At 32.9% G+C, this 14,724-nt stretch overlaps 1 protein-coding gene across 4 annotated transcripts; it reads left to right on the top strand.

Annotated features, from left to right (window-relative positions):
• Nucleotides 1–3,212: 3,212 nt before the first annotated feature.
• Nucleotides 3,213–12,262, top strand: LOC148598497 (uncharacterized). Of its 4 annotated transcripts, XM_088561828.1 has the most exons (9): nucleotides 3,213–3,511; nucleotides 6,685–6,903; nucleotides 7,244–7,288; nucleotides 8,339–8,524; nucleotides 9,103–9,327; nucleotides 9,829–9,873; nucleotides 10,114–10,305; nucleotides 11,485–11,583; nucleotides 11,920–12,259. In XM_088561828.1, the coding sequence occupies exons 1-8, from the start codon at nucleotides 3,451–3,453 to the stop codon at nucleotides 11,493–11,495; spliced, it is 984 nt and encodes a 327-aa protein (XP_088417954.1). In that variant the 5' UTR covers nucleotides 3,213–3,450; the 3' UTR covers nucleotides 11,496–11,583; nucleotides 11,920–12,259. The 4 variants fall into 4 exon arrangements, with proteins under 4 accessions (XP_088417954.1, XP_088417952.1, XP_088417953.1 ...); XM_088561826.1 differs by having other exon boundaries at nucleotides 10,114–11,583; nucleotides 11,920–12,262; XM_088561827.1 differs by lacking the exon at nucleotides 7,244–7,288 and having other exon boundaries at nucleotides 10,114–11,583; nucleotides 11,920–12,262.
• Nucleotides 12,263–14,724: the final 2,462 nt, after the last annotated feature.

Below are 14,724 nucleotides of genomic sequence, written 5' to 3'. Positions count from 1 at the left end.
CTCATTAACAGATCTGTATCAGTTAAATAGGATTTTATTTCACTAGTGCCGTTGATGAATTAAAAACAATGTTTAAACAATTTTGTCTAAATTTACTTAATAAATGGCAATATCTAGACAAAAACTGTAAAGTCGGAAATAACGATAATGGTCTCGACTTGGTGCAGTCGTTTCTTGTAGAAATGGAGGGATAAAATATTGTTTATAGTGCGCCCGCTTTCATTATGGTTAGGTGTGCCCGGTATATTGCAATACAAGCAGACAGCGTGAAATTGCCTCCGACAAAATAGTTTTTGATAGGAATGGCTAAAAGTTTTTGATACAAAAAAACGACTTGGTGCAGTCGTAGCTGGTATAAATGGAGGGATAAAATGACTTGGTGCAGTCTTTTCTGATAGCAATGGCTAAAAAATTATGATAAAAAACGAATTGGTGCAGTCGTTTCTAATAGAAATGGAAGAGTAAAATATTGTTAATAGTGTGCCCGCTTTCATTATGGTTAGGTGTGCCCGGTATATTGCAATACAAACAGGCAGCGTGTAATTGCCACCGACAAAAAGTTATTAAAATTAGTATACAAAACAGCACATAATGTATATTGATGATATTATAAAAATCCATCTTTTATAGCGTTTTGTGGGAAAACATTCCTCTATGAGTTCCGGATATCGGTTATATTCATCGTATGAGATGTATTCGTAGGCAAAGATGACGTATAAAGAAGTCAGAGTAGAATGATTGGACAGGGACCGTAGTAAAAGGAAGGAGGAGTATTACAAAAATGCAAACGAGGTTAACAATGGAAAACACAACAGTCTAAGGAAAACCATTACATTAGGGTAAAACTGATGACCGTATCAATCGTTAAACGACCGAGGAATATTCGGATTCAAATATTTTTCTTTCACAAAGTTGTTCATTCAAAGTAATAAACAAAACAGTTGGTAATTTGTCCTAGCCTGGAATTTGAATTCCATGCATATGTGTAAAATGCATTACGGGCTGTGGTCACGCCGCCAGGGTACTTTGACCGCGCGGCATTTTTTGCTTCTGTACTAAGTTAGGAATTGTTAGCCTATGTATGTGTTCATTTTCACTTTGAGTTTATATTTATATTGCTGGAGTATGTGGGAGCAGCTATTTCGCTATTTTAAATGTTTTTTAGGCCATCTGCAGCCTGCCTTGTGGTGTGAGGGTTTCCTCGTCGTTCATTGACGACACATGTGTGGCCTCCAGGTGACATTTTCATTCCGGTTTGGTTGTCACTTTGATATATTTACCATACCTATTGTTGGTATATCATTAATGAAAAATGCAAAGGTATTTATCGAAGAGATGACTGTGACGAAGAGTGTTGGGTGACTGTAATTAAAGATTAGAGGGCCACAAAATTCAGCATTAGAAAAAAATTGGATGAAAACACAGGCCATTCTATTATGGAATCTTTACATTTTGAAATGGAAGCCACAATATATAAAGGAATGATAACAAAAGGTCACAAGGCATATATAAATTAGAAGAATTAGATATTTCCTTAAAATGATGTTCAATTCATAGACTGCAATTGTCGAATTAAGTAATTACTTTGGTGTTTTCAAATTTCAAAAAGAGATTTCCTTTGTCCTGTCTTTATTGCTTCAAGTACCTAGAAAGTACGGTTTTTTAACTAAGGCGTTTTAAAAACTTTACCTTGGGTCGATAAATTTGTATTTTGCATTAAGAGCAATAACAAAGGGCACCACTTCAAAGTAATTTAAAACTAGAATATTAACTTTATCAGATTTAAGTGACTTCCTTTACTAAATAATGCTTAAATAATTGTAGTCCCTTGGCTGAAAGGGTTCACCGTGCACCCCCCACCTCCATTAACTTTATGGTGATTTTTATACCTCCCATTACCGCATCAATGTGTCGCCAAAAAATATTCTCGGATTCTTTTTGAGTATAAGCTTATATTTTTCCCCCACTGGATCAAAAAGCCATGTTTTTTGTAACTAAATTGTTCTAGCGTCTTAATGTCCTTGGTACAGCAGATATAAGAAACTAAATATTTATATGTATATCATCATGTAGCGCAATGTCTTGGGTATAAAATGTTAACAAGAAAGTTACAGCAACTCGGGGGGTGTTTCTAGAAAAGCAGAAGACGCTTACCCCAACCGGTGCACTTGGTTCATGCTCCCAGTTTTTACTTGTATTACGAGGAATTTCTACCAATGACTACATATTTGTATGTAGTAACAACGATGTATATATTTTTTGAGTCGGGGTTCCAAGTCAGCATGGGTGACAGTAGTATAAAGGGTTGAAACATCATATGTTTAATGCCATTGTATTCTGATAATAATCTTGAATTAAGAGTTTTTGAAAATCTTTCGCATTTTTTCAGAACCAACATTTAATTAAATATGTTACCAACGAGGATATCAATCTTGCTGCATACTTGTCATGCAGTAAAGAAAGGCATTCATGTGCCGCATGTACGGACTTGAGTCGTTCATTGACACACTTCTTAAGTCAATATATGTTACGTGTAGAACAATATGAAGATCAAAGATAGAAAAACCCTTTAATGGCAATGCAAGTGGTTGGGATTAAGATAGTCAAATAAAAAAAAATGGCTGCCGCCGGTAGACTGGTGTGTATGTGCTTAATTACATTGTTGTGAGAAAGTGGTGACGACAAAACTTGTTTGAAAGTATTATTTATAAAATAAAAGAATAAATACGCAGAAAATTAGCGTCACTTGCCAAATTAATATTTATGTTATGAAATATAAGATATCAATACTTAAGACTAAATAACAGATGATCTTTATTGATTTAACCATAGTCTTCTTCATGGTATATTATCTACACGAACCAGTAGTAATACTTCTTTTTATACCATGCAGTACATCACTGAAATTAGATTTAAATATATACCTGAAATGACCCAAATTATCATTTTGAAATAGGAATTTTAGAGAAAAAACGTCAAATGTCAAAGTCAGGACGTGCATGAGGTTTTGAAGATTGTTATCTATTAAATGAATATATTACTTAATTATTTTCACATATCCTTCTATAAGAGAGAATTAACTTATATTTCATTTTTTATGGTACTGTTTAAATATCTCAAGAACCACTTATCATCGATATCAAAGTTAACAAACATTGTTCAAGTGACTTATAAATGAAATATTAGCTGTTTCAAAATGCCACATTTTTCGTTACCAGGAAGCAAAACAAGTACCACAATGTTTCTGTAATCTTTGATGCGTTATGAGGTAGTACCATATCAGGAAAAAAAGCAAACCCAAAAACAACTCAAAATTAGAAAAATATAGAATTTTATCACTAAATTCAATACGGAAGCGGTTAAATGTGTACTTATTGAACAGCGCCTGATTTACTGAAAACTACATTGTATGCGTGACAACAAAAACATCGATACAGGCGCTGACTCAGTATGCTGAACTCAATCATATTATATGGATTAGTCATTGGTTTATCATGTGGATTGTCACAAGGTAGGTACATGAAACATTGCAACATATGAAAAAGTGACACCAACGATATTTCTTAGCAAGAAAACATACGTAGATGATAAATATATCTAAGGGTAGTTTGTGTATGAATTTCATATCTTTATTGTAATTTGACTTACATTTGACAGGTCATTGTATATTTTTTTACTTGTCAGTTACATTCTTAAGTAGAAAGACGGAGTAAGTCGCTGCCTATAAATGAATTTATTCGTGTATTCTTGACTTTAACTTGGCTTTTATCCGTTGTGACACCCTCTTATAAGTAGAGTTGTAAATAAGATAATGTTGGTCAGTTTTTACATCACTTAGTCATAGCATGTGTATTTTGTCTTATTTATTCTTCTCTGTGTGATATCGATGTTTTATTGTTTTGTATCGTACTTACATCTAACATGTTTGTTAGTCGCTTCCGTAAGGTGTTTCTCATTTTCAATAAAAGGACTAATACGCTTTTGTTTATATTTTCAAATAGGTTAAGCTTTATAGAAAGTGCAACACCATTTACAGATGTGAATACAATAATTTAGTCCCAAAGTTCTGTTCTTAGCATCCTTATCTATTCAGCCAAGTTGGATCGTCTGAATATAGCTGGAATATTGCTGCTCGGACAAAAAACACCAACAATCAATCAATCAATAAACCAAGTCAGTAAAAGGCTTTTAATAATACCGAAACTATTTGTAATTTGTTTACATGTTTAGGTGTCTTACTCCTTAGATATTTTTCATCATCATTTGACTTTGACTGAAACACTGCTGTGAAAAATAACATCAAATTCATTCGACCAGCACAAAGCCTACTTACTGACATTTGATCTATAAATTGACTAACCTATGAACATCATGAATGAAAGTTTCAACACTATGACATTTAGTAGTTATATTTTATCTCACTATTTAAACAAACGTCCTACATGTATGTCAAAGGAAATTGAGTATCGATTTGACCTATAAACACTTATCGTTTGACCCCTTTTCTACACTATTAACAAACACTAGATAACCCTGGTTGTTTCAAATCTTGATTGATTGATTGGTTGATTGATTGATTGTTGGGGTTTAACGTCCGAGCAGCAATATTTCAGCTCTATTCAGACGATGATAATGATAATGAAATGAACATGAAATGATGATGAAATGAAAAATGGGATGGGACACAAGAATAGTTGCACTACTATGGTTAGCGGTCAGGTTTTTCGTATTATAGCCTGACAACCCCAGCATGCAAAACGCCAGGGGTACTCCATTCCACCACCTGGGAGCCCCGTGCAGGCCAGGGGTACTCCATTCCACAACCTGGGAGCCCCGTGCAGGTCCGGGTATTATAAGAATAGGCCTGCAGCAGCGCTAAACTTGTCGTATAAGGCGACTAAATAGTGCTCAGAAACCTAGCCGGGGGCTACATGCTGAGGTTGTCAGGCTATAATACGGAAAACCTGACTGCAAACCATAGTGGAGCACCGTGTTGGGAAAGATGCCGCGTTCCTCGCACGTTAAAGAACCTTGCTGTGGTATTCGATAGGAGTAGGAACCTTTGCGCTCCGCCACAGGAGGCTCAATTGCCCGACCTTATCCACCAACCCCATTTTTCCAGAGGCAATCAAAATTTGTCGACCCTATTATCCTTGTGACCCTTCCTTACTTTTTTTCATTTCATGTTCATTTTATCATCCATTTCATGTTCATTGTCTGAATATAGCTGAAATATTGCTGCTCGGACGTTAAACCCCAACAAACAAACAACAAACAAAATCCACCACCTGGCGCAAACATCCCAGTTGCTCTGTTGGCAGAGCGCCTAGCCCCCGGCTAGGTTTCTGAGCACTATTTAGTCGCCTTAAGCGATAAACATAGTAATATTCTTAAGTGTCTTATAATTTCTTAATCATTGAAAAAGCACTAAATTGCAACCAATATTTTTTTTAGAGATTAAATAGTCCATTTTATAGGATTTTTTTTTATTTTAGAAATTCTAAACACGTTTTCAATGATATCCGAGTTGCTCATTTACATTGTCTTTGTATTTATCATTTTATTTACTTTATGTTGTTTGCTGTGTTTGTCTGTTTTCCATGTCTGGTCGTTGTCCTTGAATTACATTCTTTTGATTTTTAGAATCTTGGTTCCTTGTTTACTCTACATGTAACCTGTTTTCCAAAACCAACAAAGCACGCTTACATTACCTATCATTGTGTATTGTGATCGATTGTTCTTTGACCTCTCCTTAAATTAATGCAAATTAGCAGACAAAATTACCGTTTTTACTTTGATAAATTCAAAATTCAAAACCCACGTTGATTTTTTTTTCTATTGATATCTGATATATCAGTATAGCACCTATGACCATTAAACACGAAAAGGAAAGTCTACTATTAAAGGAGAGGACTATGTTATTTGCAAGTGATAAACATAGACTAATCTGTTAAATGTTCATGAACATTAAATTAAAAAGAAATAATTCCCTTTCCTTTACTAATTAATCACGATGAATAACAAGGGAATTCGAATTTAAATATCGGTTTGTATAGCGATAGAAAATATTCAATTGATTACGATGTCCGAAGAAAGCGTAAAGTTGATACTTTTCCCCGATAATTTCAACCCACAATATGAGAGCACAACGGGTAAGCAAGTTTCAAACAACATCGACAAACAAGGATTTGCAGCTAGAAGACTAGTATTTCTGGGGAAAATCTAATGTCTACTTCCGAAGAGTGTTCATGTTGCCGGTGAAAACACGTTTTGAATATCTCTATGTTATTATTTGTGCAATCGTAGACTTGAAAAGACAGCATGTTTTGGTGATTCAAAATTTTCACGGAAAATGCTTTGTTTACATATTAATACATATAGTACTTGTATCAGTACCAAACCGAATTAGTGACGTCATAGGCTAATCAGAAACTATCGGTAAAAATAAATAAAGTTTTATGATCTTCCTTCAGATAGAATAGTTCGGCACAGGCTCTCTACATATATTTCGAAGATTTCGAAATTTCCATAGCCTTGTGCATTTTACATAAGCATATTGCATTAAAAATTATTTTTGTTTGTTTGTATGGGTATGATTTTTTTTCAAGCAAAGGTGGTCTTTCCTGTTAAACATAATTCGTTATTGCAAAAAAAGTATCTTACCCTGACTGATATTGATTACAGTTTTTGAATGCTTCAATGCCAGTGACAATGGAGCGAGTTATCTCGGGAAAGTGACAAGACAAGACTGTATAACATGGAAGGAAGCAAATTCGCCTTACACTGAGTACTATGAAGATCATAAATACTGTAGAAACCCTTTACCTGTCCAACTTCCCAAACCGTACTGTTATACTGGTCCTAACTCTGCCTACAAACTTTGTGATGACGTCAAAGAATGTGGTATGTTAAAAAAACAAACAAAAAAATAAACACAAAAAAAAAAAACAGAATATCAACTGTAAACATTACAACAATTGGCCTCTTTACATATAGCACGTACAATACTAAGAATAATCTTTTTATGTATATTAACATATAAAAACTGTTGAATAAATCGATTACTAGGTATCAAAATACATCTATACCACAAAATGAGTAAAATCTCTTGATTTCTGTAATACGAGAAATTTAATTGTTACATTTTTTTGGAAAAATACGTAACACCAAAACATAAATACCGTCGAAAGAGTATACATATTCAAGATGTTACATATAAAAAGAAAGATAACATTTGTTACAGGAAAAGACTGCAGCACTAACAAAGATAATATGATGTCTGTTTGTGGTAATTAAACTGGCTGGAATTAACTTAAATTTTAAATGGCAAATAGCATTCAGACTGTATTGAAACATTTCTTGTCCAAATGTTTACTTATATCGAATTCTTAAATAACAAAAAATAAAAGCGCTTGTTACTCTTCAAAGATAAATCACCGACAGAAAAGAAGATTAAACAAAACGAAAACAAAACAAAAACAAACACACAGACACATGCATACAATTTTCTGTACCTTTATAAAACCGTCTTTGCAAAATTGTCAATATTTAGATTGTAAAATTTTCTTATATTTGCCAAGAAGTAAGTATCGTGTGTGTGCGAATGAGTGTGTGCGTATGAGTGTGTGCGTCCAATTAAAATAAAGAAAGAAAAGGAAGAATCGAAGGATACAAGATTCACCGAGACGTGGACTGTTAAATCAATCAGATGTTCTGTATGCGAGATAAATATCGAGCTTAAACAATAAGGATTTAGTTATACACATCTTTAGTTTAAATATGAAGTTTAAATACTGACAAGCACAGGACGCTTACTCTACCGTTGCATATGGTCCATGCTCCCATTTTGTAGTGGCGTCAGAGTAGCTCATTTACTTCTGTTGCTTTGTACGTATTACATTGGTTATTTTCATACCATTTGTTATGAGCGTCTGTTTTCTCTGTCTGGTCTTTGAATTTTGATTGCATTCGATTGACTTCCGCTAGAATCTTGGTTCCGCTGAATACTTTCTATTGATATACGAAATAATGTATCGTGTCGGTGCAAAGAAATAAAGATGTCATATTCGCCTGAGACATTTTGATAAAACTCAAGAAAAAATATGTCAATCGATAAAGTAGATTAAGTTACTCGATATCCGAATTTAGTTCATTTAGATTTAAATTTAAAGATAATTCAAGGAAACGACGATTCTAGCGGAAATCAAAACAATGTAATCCAATGACAAAGACCGGATATGGATACAGACACGCATAGAAAAACGAACATCAAATAACCAAAATTACAGAGTGACAAAGTAAATAAATAATCGCCCTAACTTTTTTGTATTCGCTTAAGATGTTTTGGTAACATGCAAACCACCAGAATCATCACCTGGTTTGAGCTGGAATCCAGATCGGACATTATTCTATCACGGTGACAAACTCGAGTTTCAGTGTTCTGAGGCAGGACATCTACCGTCAGTTCTCTCTACAACTTGTCTGGCAAATGGCCAACTAGAACATCCTGATGTAAAATGCACGAGTAAGTGGAGATATTATAGAATCGAAGGGTTTATACAAATAAATATTTACAGTAAAAAGTTAAACTACGCATACATGATATATGTATATGACAAATTCTATTGAGTGTTGTGAAATAATCTTACTCAGCACAACTAGGAATAATAAAGTTGACGTTGCAATAAATACACTGTCGTAACAAAAGTGCCGAGGTGATATTCATTAGACAATAGTAAAAGAGGAAATAGTTATTTACAAACATAATGGTATAAGTCATGTTGTGAATTCGGAACAAATTTGCGTGGTCATGAATCTCATATTCATTGTGTACGTTTTGTGCTGCAAATAACAAGATTAAATTATTATATGTAAAAATAATACTTAAGTAAACAATGATTTAATTCAATTATGAAATATCAATATATAATTATTGATGTCATATTGGTTTGTAATATTTGTTATTGATAATGAGTAAAAAAACTTTCATGTAATTTTACATCGTCGAAAAAATACTATTTCGTTTAATTTAGTATGGAAATAATAAGTAGAAACTATATTTTGTGAAACGATTAACAATATAATAGATATTCTCATTAATAGGTGCAGTTTTTGAATGCTTTAGTGCAAGTGACAATGGAGCAAGTTATCTCGGGAAAGTGACAAGACCTGACTGTATAACATGGCAAGAGGCAAATTCTCTCTACACAAAGTACTACGAAGATCATAAATACTGTAGAAACCCTTTACCTGACCAACTTTCCAAACCTTACTGTCATACTGGTCCTAACTCTGCCTATAAACTTTGTGATGACGTCAAAGAATGTGGTATGTGCAGATTTTAATACTTGTATAATTGTTTGTGATACAATGATTTCAACATCTCGTTATAGCAAAATATAAAATATTTATCTAAATATAAACAATTCTAGAAAATTCATCAAACATAATAAACATCAGAATGAAAATGATTTATATTTAATTAATAATATAATTATAATATTTATATTTAAAATAAAATCAAGCAATAAGTTTATATACGCCGTTCAAAGTACTAGTATGATAAATATTTGGTTATTTTATTTTGAGTTTCAAGAAACATACTTTAAATTCTTTTTCATAAAAACAATTAAAAATTCAATTTTAAATACACCCTTTTCGAACTTTAAAAAAATGATATGAATTAGTTATTCTGCTGCACTGATGATGTTTTTCTATTAATTTTCTCAATTAAACAAACCCGTACAATGAATAACTATTTGAAAGTAAAAATATGTTTTATGACTTTATATATATGCATTTTGTCAAAGCCATATATTTTATGTCCAGGGACCGATTGTGCAACAAAACCAACAGAAGGAAAGACCCACTGTGGTAAATATAAAAATATATCAATCATATATAAATGTTTAATGACTCAGATAAATACAAAAATAAAAATAATATATACATGTTTGATGACTGTGGAAAACACGAAAATATAAACGTAATAGAACATTACCAACAAGACCCACAATACTATGGCCTTGTCGTAACTAATCAAACGATTCTTAACTACTATATCATTGTTTGCGTATGTTAGATGTAGATATTTCTCTTTGTTATTTGGAACAGAGGTGTTAGTAACATGCCAACCGCCAAGAACAGAAACATATCCTGACGTCATCTGGTCAATTAACAGAACATTGTATTATGCCGACGAGAAAATTTATTTTGAATGTCGTGATAAGGGACATTATCCATCTGTCAACTCCTTAACATGTCTACAAAATGGCTCTTTCGAACAATTAGCAGTTAAATGCGAAGGTATTTATGTTATCTCATTCCCTCTTTCTTCCCTTGTTTATAGCAAAGTTAACTTTGGTTATATCAGAGGTGGCGCTGAGCACATTGTACTGAAACTTCGAAAATTCTACCCATGACTTTTGACTTAAGAAAGATTTGGTGTATTAACCAATGAAAAATATATGTTATTAATCAATGTAAATCTTATATTTCCTAATGATGAGTTTAAACCGTGTAGATATACAATTACACAGCTTTTAAAGGTTTATCATCGTCATGGTACCTGTCGAGTTTAAGGTTTTTCTTTCTTTACCATTTTGTTTTTGTATTATTCGGATCATTTTTCCATGATTTCAAAAGTTGTACATTTGTACAATGAACAATGTAAAGAACAGTGTAAAATCAGATTATACAGCAATCCTTGATTGTTTCCCACTACCTAATTAGGTGTTTCATAGTTCTGTTGTAGTATTACCATTATATAGTGGTATGCAATTTGTTTGCATATGATCTTATCTATTACTCATTATCAATTTTCAAAATAATGTCTAACATTTGTGTGACTATTTGTACGGAATAGATAATTGTTGTATTTGCTTTGTTTATAGATAGCCCAGTACATGTAGTTGCTAGTGATATTTAGAAACAAATTTAGTTGCTTATTAACGCCGACTTTGCTTCATGGTATTTTAAAATGTTCGAAATATACGGAAGTTACCTGACATAGATATATACATGTTGTTCGTTATAAAATTTAATTTGTTTAAATTTATTATTTACGTATATCTTGTTTATTACAGTAGTTATGAAGCCGAACCTGTAAATACTTTGAAACACTTGATCTGACAGTTGTTTAGTTCAGCTTAGTTCATTGTATATAAAGTAATGTAAACATGTTTGTAAATCAAGCATCTAACAAACACAAAATACACAGTTCAAAGTTGTGCGCTATATTACGTCACCTTACAGGACATATGCGTTTGTGCTTGTTTCAATTGTTCATATTTTAATTGAATTAATTTTCTTAACGCACAATAATACATATCAAGTATCTTTGATCGTTTTTTTCATTAGTTAATTTGTGTATATATTTTATTAATGTTTATTTATTTTTATTAAGTAAGTTATGTAGCGTGATATTCATAAATACGTATGACTATGAAACGCATAACTGATTGACATTTTTTTTATGTTGTTAAGTACCCGAATGACTTGTAAAGTAAAAGATATAAATCTACTCCTGACATCTTACAAGCGCATCTAGTTAGAAGTCCAGACGTATTTTATTCCTGAGCAACGGTATGTACGACATTTGATGTTAGTTGTGTTTTTCATTTGCTACCTGCTATGTTTAAAGCATGTTGTATTGATGCTGAATCATTTCAATTGAAATTATCAAATTTGATTGAATCATTTTAAAGTTGATTTAAAAAATGTTGTCGCCTTAAAATCATAATTTTAAATAATTTCAAAAAAAAATTAAAGCGTGAATAATTAAAAAAAAATTCAGCACTTGCAATTATATCATTCGGTAAACTTCATTCTAAAGACTTGGATATAATTTCATTGTTTTGTTGACATGTCTCTGTATTGTTACTCTATACCATGTACACTACATTAAAATGTTTTTTGAAGATGGATACACCGATGTAAAACAGACAGAACCCATGTGGGTAACTACTGAGTTTCCAGACAGAAAGTACTACAATCCACATCAACACATTAACTCTCATTTCTTCAGATAACTTTTCTCATGTGATACACAATAGTATATCAACTGGACGATATGTACGTCAGACATTAAAGACTCTCTACCATCTAACGTCCAAACGGAAAATAGCAAAAAGTATTATATTTGCATAAGCAGTCCATTAATTGAAGTGGACTGCGACGTTTTTTATTGTCTTTAAATATTTTAATAAATCCTTGAGCAAAATATAATAATCTGTCAAGCAATAAAGCTTCGTTATAGAACAATACCTATACACAATACACAGCTCATTAACATATCCGTATAAATGGAATAGGGCTATATTTCATTAGTAGTCCCGTTGATGAGTGAAAACAATTTTTAAACCATTTTGTCTAAATCTACTTCATCCGTTCAACAAATGACAATAACTAGACAAAAACTGTAAAGTTAGAAGCATCGATAATGGTTCTGACTTTTTGCAGTCATGTCCGATAGAAATGGAGGGATATAATTTTGTTGATAGTGCGCCCTCTTTCATTATGGTTAGGGGTGTCCGGTATATTGCAGTACAAACAGGCAGCGTGAAATTGCCACCAAGAAAAAGTTATCAAAACTAGTGTACAAAAAAAAAAAAAAAAAGAATTGTATCTTGATGATATGATAAACATCCGTCATTAGTAGAGTTTTGTGAGAAAACATTTCTCTATGAGATCTTGATATCGGTTATATTCATCGTATGGTGTATTCTAAGCAAAGATGACGTATAAAGAAGTCAGAATATAATAATTAGACAGGGACCGTAGTAGAAGGTGGAAGGAGGATTACAAAAATACAAACGAGGTTAACAATGCAAAACATAACACCATGAAGCCAATGAATAACAAAGGATACCGAGCCTATACGCAAATACGCAGTTGCGTATTTTCGGAAAAAGTAACAAAAATAAAAAACACACATTTTAAAGATGAAATAAAGTTTTTATGCAGTGACTTACTGGGGGCCTTGAGCGACCCCCCCCCCCTCGCCGTTATTTTGCGTACAAATAAAACAGGCGTAGCTACGTCCCTGACGTGCTAAGAACAACTACTAAACGATAGAAACAAGCAAACACCATATGTATTCAAATGTATTCACCAAATACAAACAGACTCAGGAAAACCATGGCAATAGGGTAAAGCTGATGGCCATAGCAATCGTTAAACGACCGAGGAAAATTCAGCTACAAATATTTTTTCTTTCACAAAGTTGTTCATTCAAGGTAATAAACAAAACCGTTGGTAATTTGTTCTAGCCTGGAATTTGAATTGCGAGCATATATGTTAAATGCATTACGAGCTGTGGTCACACCGCCAGGGTATTTTGACCCCGGGGCATTTTTTGCTCCTGTAATAAGTCATGAATTATTAACCTATGTATGTCTTGTTTCATTTTCACTTTGAGTTTGCATTTATATTGCTGGAGTATGTTGGAGCAGCTATTTTGCTCTACTTGTGGAAACTGTTGATTTTAGGCCATCTGCAGCCTGCCTTGTTGTAGGAGGGTTTACTCGTCTTTCATTGGCGACACATGTGTGGCCTTGAGTTGACATTTTCTTTCCGGTGTAGTTGTCACCTTGACGTAATTGCCATATCTATTGTTGGTGTATCATTAATGAAAAATACCAAGGTAGATATCAACGAGATGACTGTGACAAAGAGTATTGGATAATTATAACTAGAGACTAGAGGGCCACAAAATGGATGAAAACACAGGCCAGTATATTAATGAATCTTTACATTTTGAATTTGACGTCACAATAATTAAAGGAATGATAACAAAAGGTCACATGGCATATATAAACGAAGAAGAATTAGATATTTCCTTAAAACGATGTTCAATTCATAACTAGTATGCGATTGTAGAATTAAGTAACTACCTTGGTGTCTTCAAATTTCAAAGTTGCTATAGAGAGATTTCCTTTGTCCTGTCTTTATTTTCCTCATGTACCTAGTAAGTACGGTTTGTTTACTAAGGCCAGTAAAAAACATTACCCTGGGTCGATAAATTTGCATTTTGCATTAAAATCAATAAAAAAGGGCACCACTCAAAATATAAATTTCTTAAAATTAAAATATTATCTTTATCAGATTTGAGTGACTTCCTTTACTATATTATGCTTAAATAATTGTAGTCACTAGGCTGGAAGGGTCTACCGTGCATCCCCTCTCATTAACTTTATGATGATTTTTAGGTACCTTTAACCTCCCATTACCGCATCAATTTGTCGCCAAAAAATATTCTCGGATTCTATTTTAGTATGAGCCTATATCTGTCGCCCACTGGATCAAAACACCATGATTTTTTGTAACTCAATTGTTTGAGTGTCTAAGTCCCCAAGATATAAGAAATTAAATATAATTTATATAATTTATAAGTAAACTTATATGTATATCATCATGTAGCGCAATATCTTGTGTTTAAAATGTTAACAAGAAAGTTACAGTAAATCGGCGGGTGTTTCTAGAAAAGCAGAAGACGCTTACCCCAACCGGTGCACTTGGTTCATGCTCCCACTTTTTACTTGAGTCCGATTTTCTCATCCACTTCTGATAGTAGTTTGTACTTTGTACTTGCTCCAGCGTAGTGAATCAGTTGTGAACTATAAACACCATATTCAAGAGTTGAATGTACATTGCAGCAAAGGTAAGGACAATTTATAATTTAAAAATTCCTTTACCATAAATCTAAGTACTGAGATGAAAACTATT

Source organism: Perna viridis, chromosome 14 (genome assembly GCF_037379345.1).
Source record: "Perna viridis isolate PV_CMFRI_1.1 ecotype Kerala chromosome 14, ASM3737934v1, whole genome shotgun sequence".
NCBI classification, from domain to species: domain Eukaryota; kingdom Metazoa; phylum Mollusca; class Bivalvia; order Mytilida; family Mytilidae; genus Perna; species Perna viridis.
The sequence above is the reverse complement of the archived record's forward strand: the minus strand, read 5'-3'. Positions and strand labels throughout refer to the sequence as shown.

Excerpts from the sequence above, each read along its gene's own strand:
- LOC148598497 (XM_088561826.1), top strand. The coding sequence starts at position 3,451 with ATGCTGAACTCAATCATATTATATGGATTAGTCATTGGTTTATCATGT. Across the intron at positions 3,512-6,684 it reads ATCATGTGGATTGTCACAAG|TTTTTGAATGCTTCAATGCC; the intron begins GTAGGTACATGA and ends TATTGATTACAG. Across the intron at positions 8,525-9,102 it reads TCCTGATGTAAAATGCACGA|GTGCAGTTTTTGAATGCTTT; the intron begins GTAAGTGGAGAT and ends TCTCATTAATAG.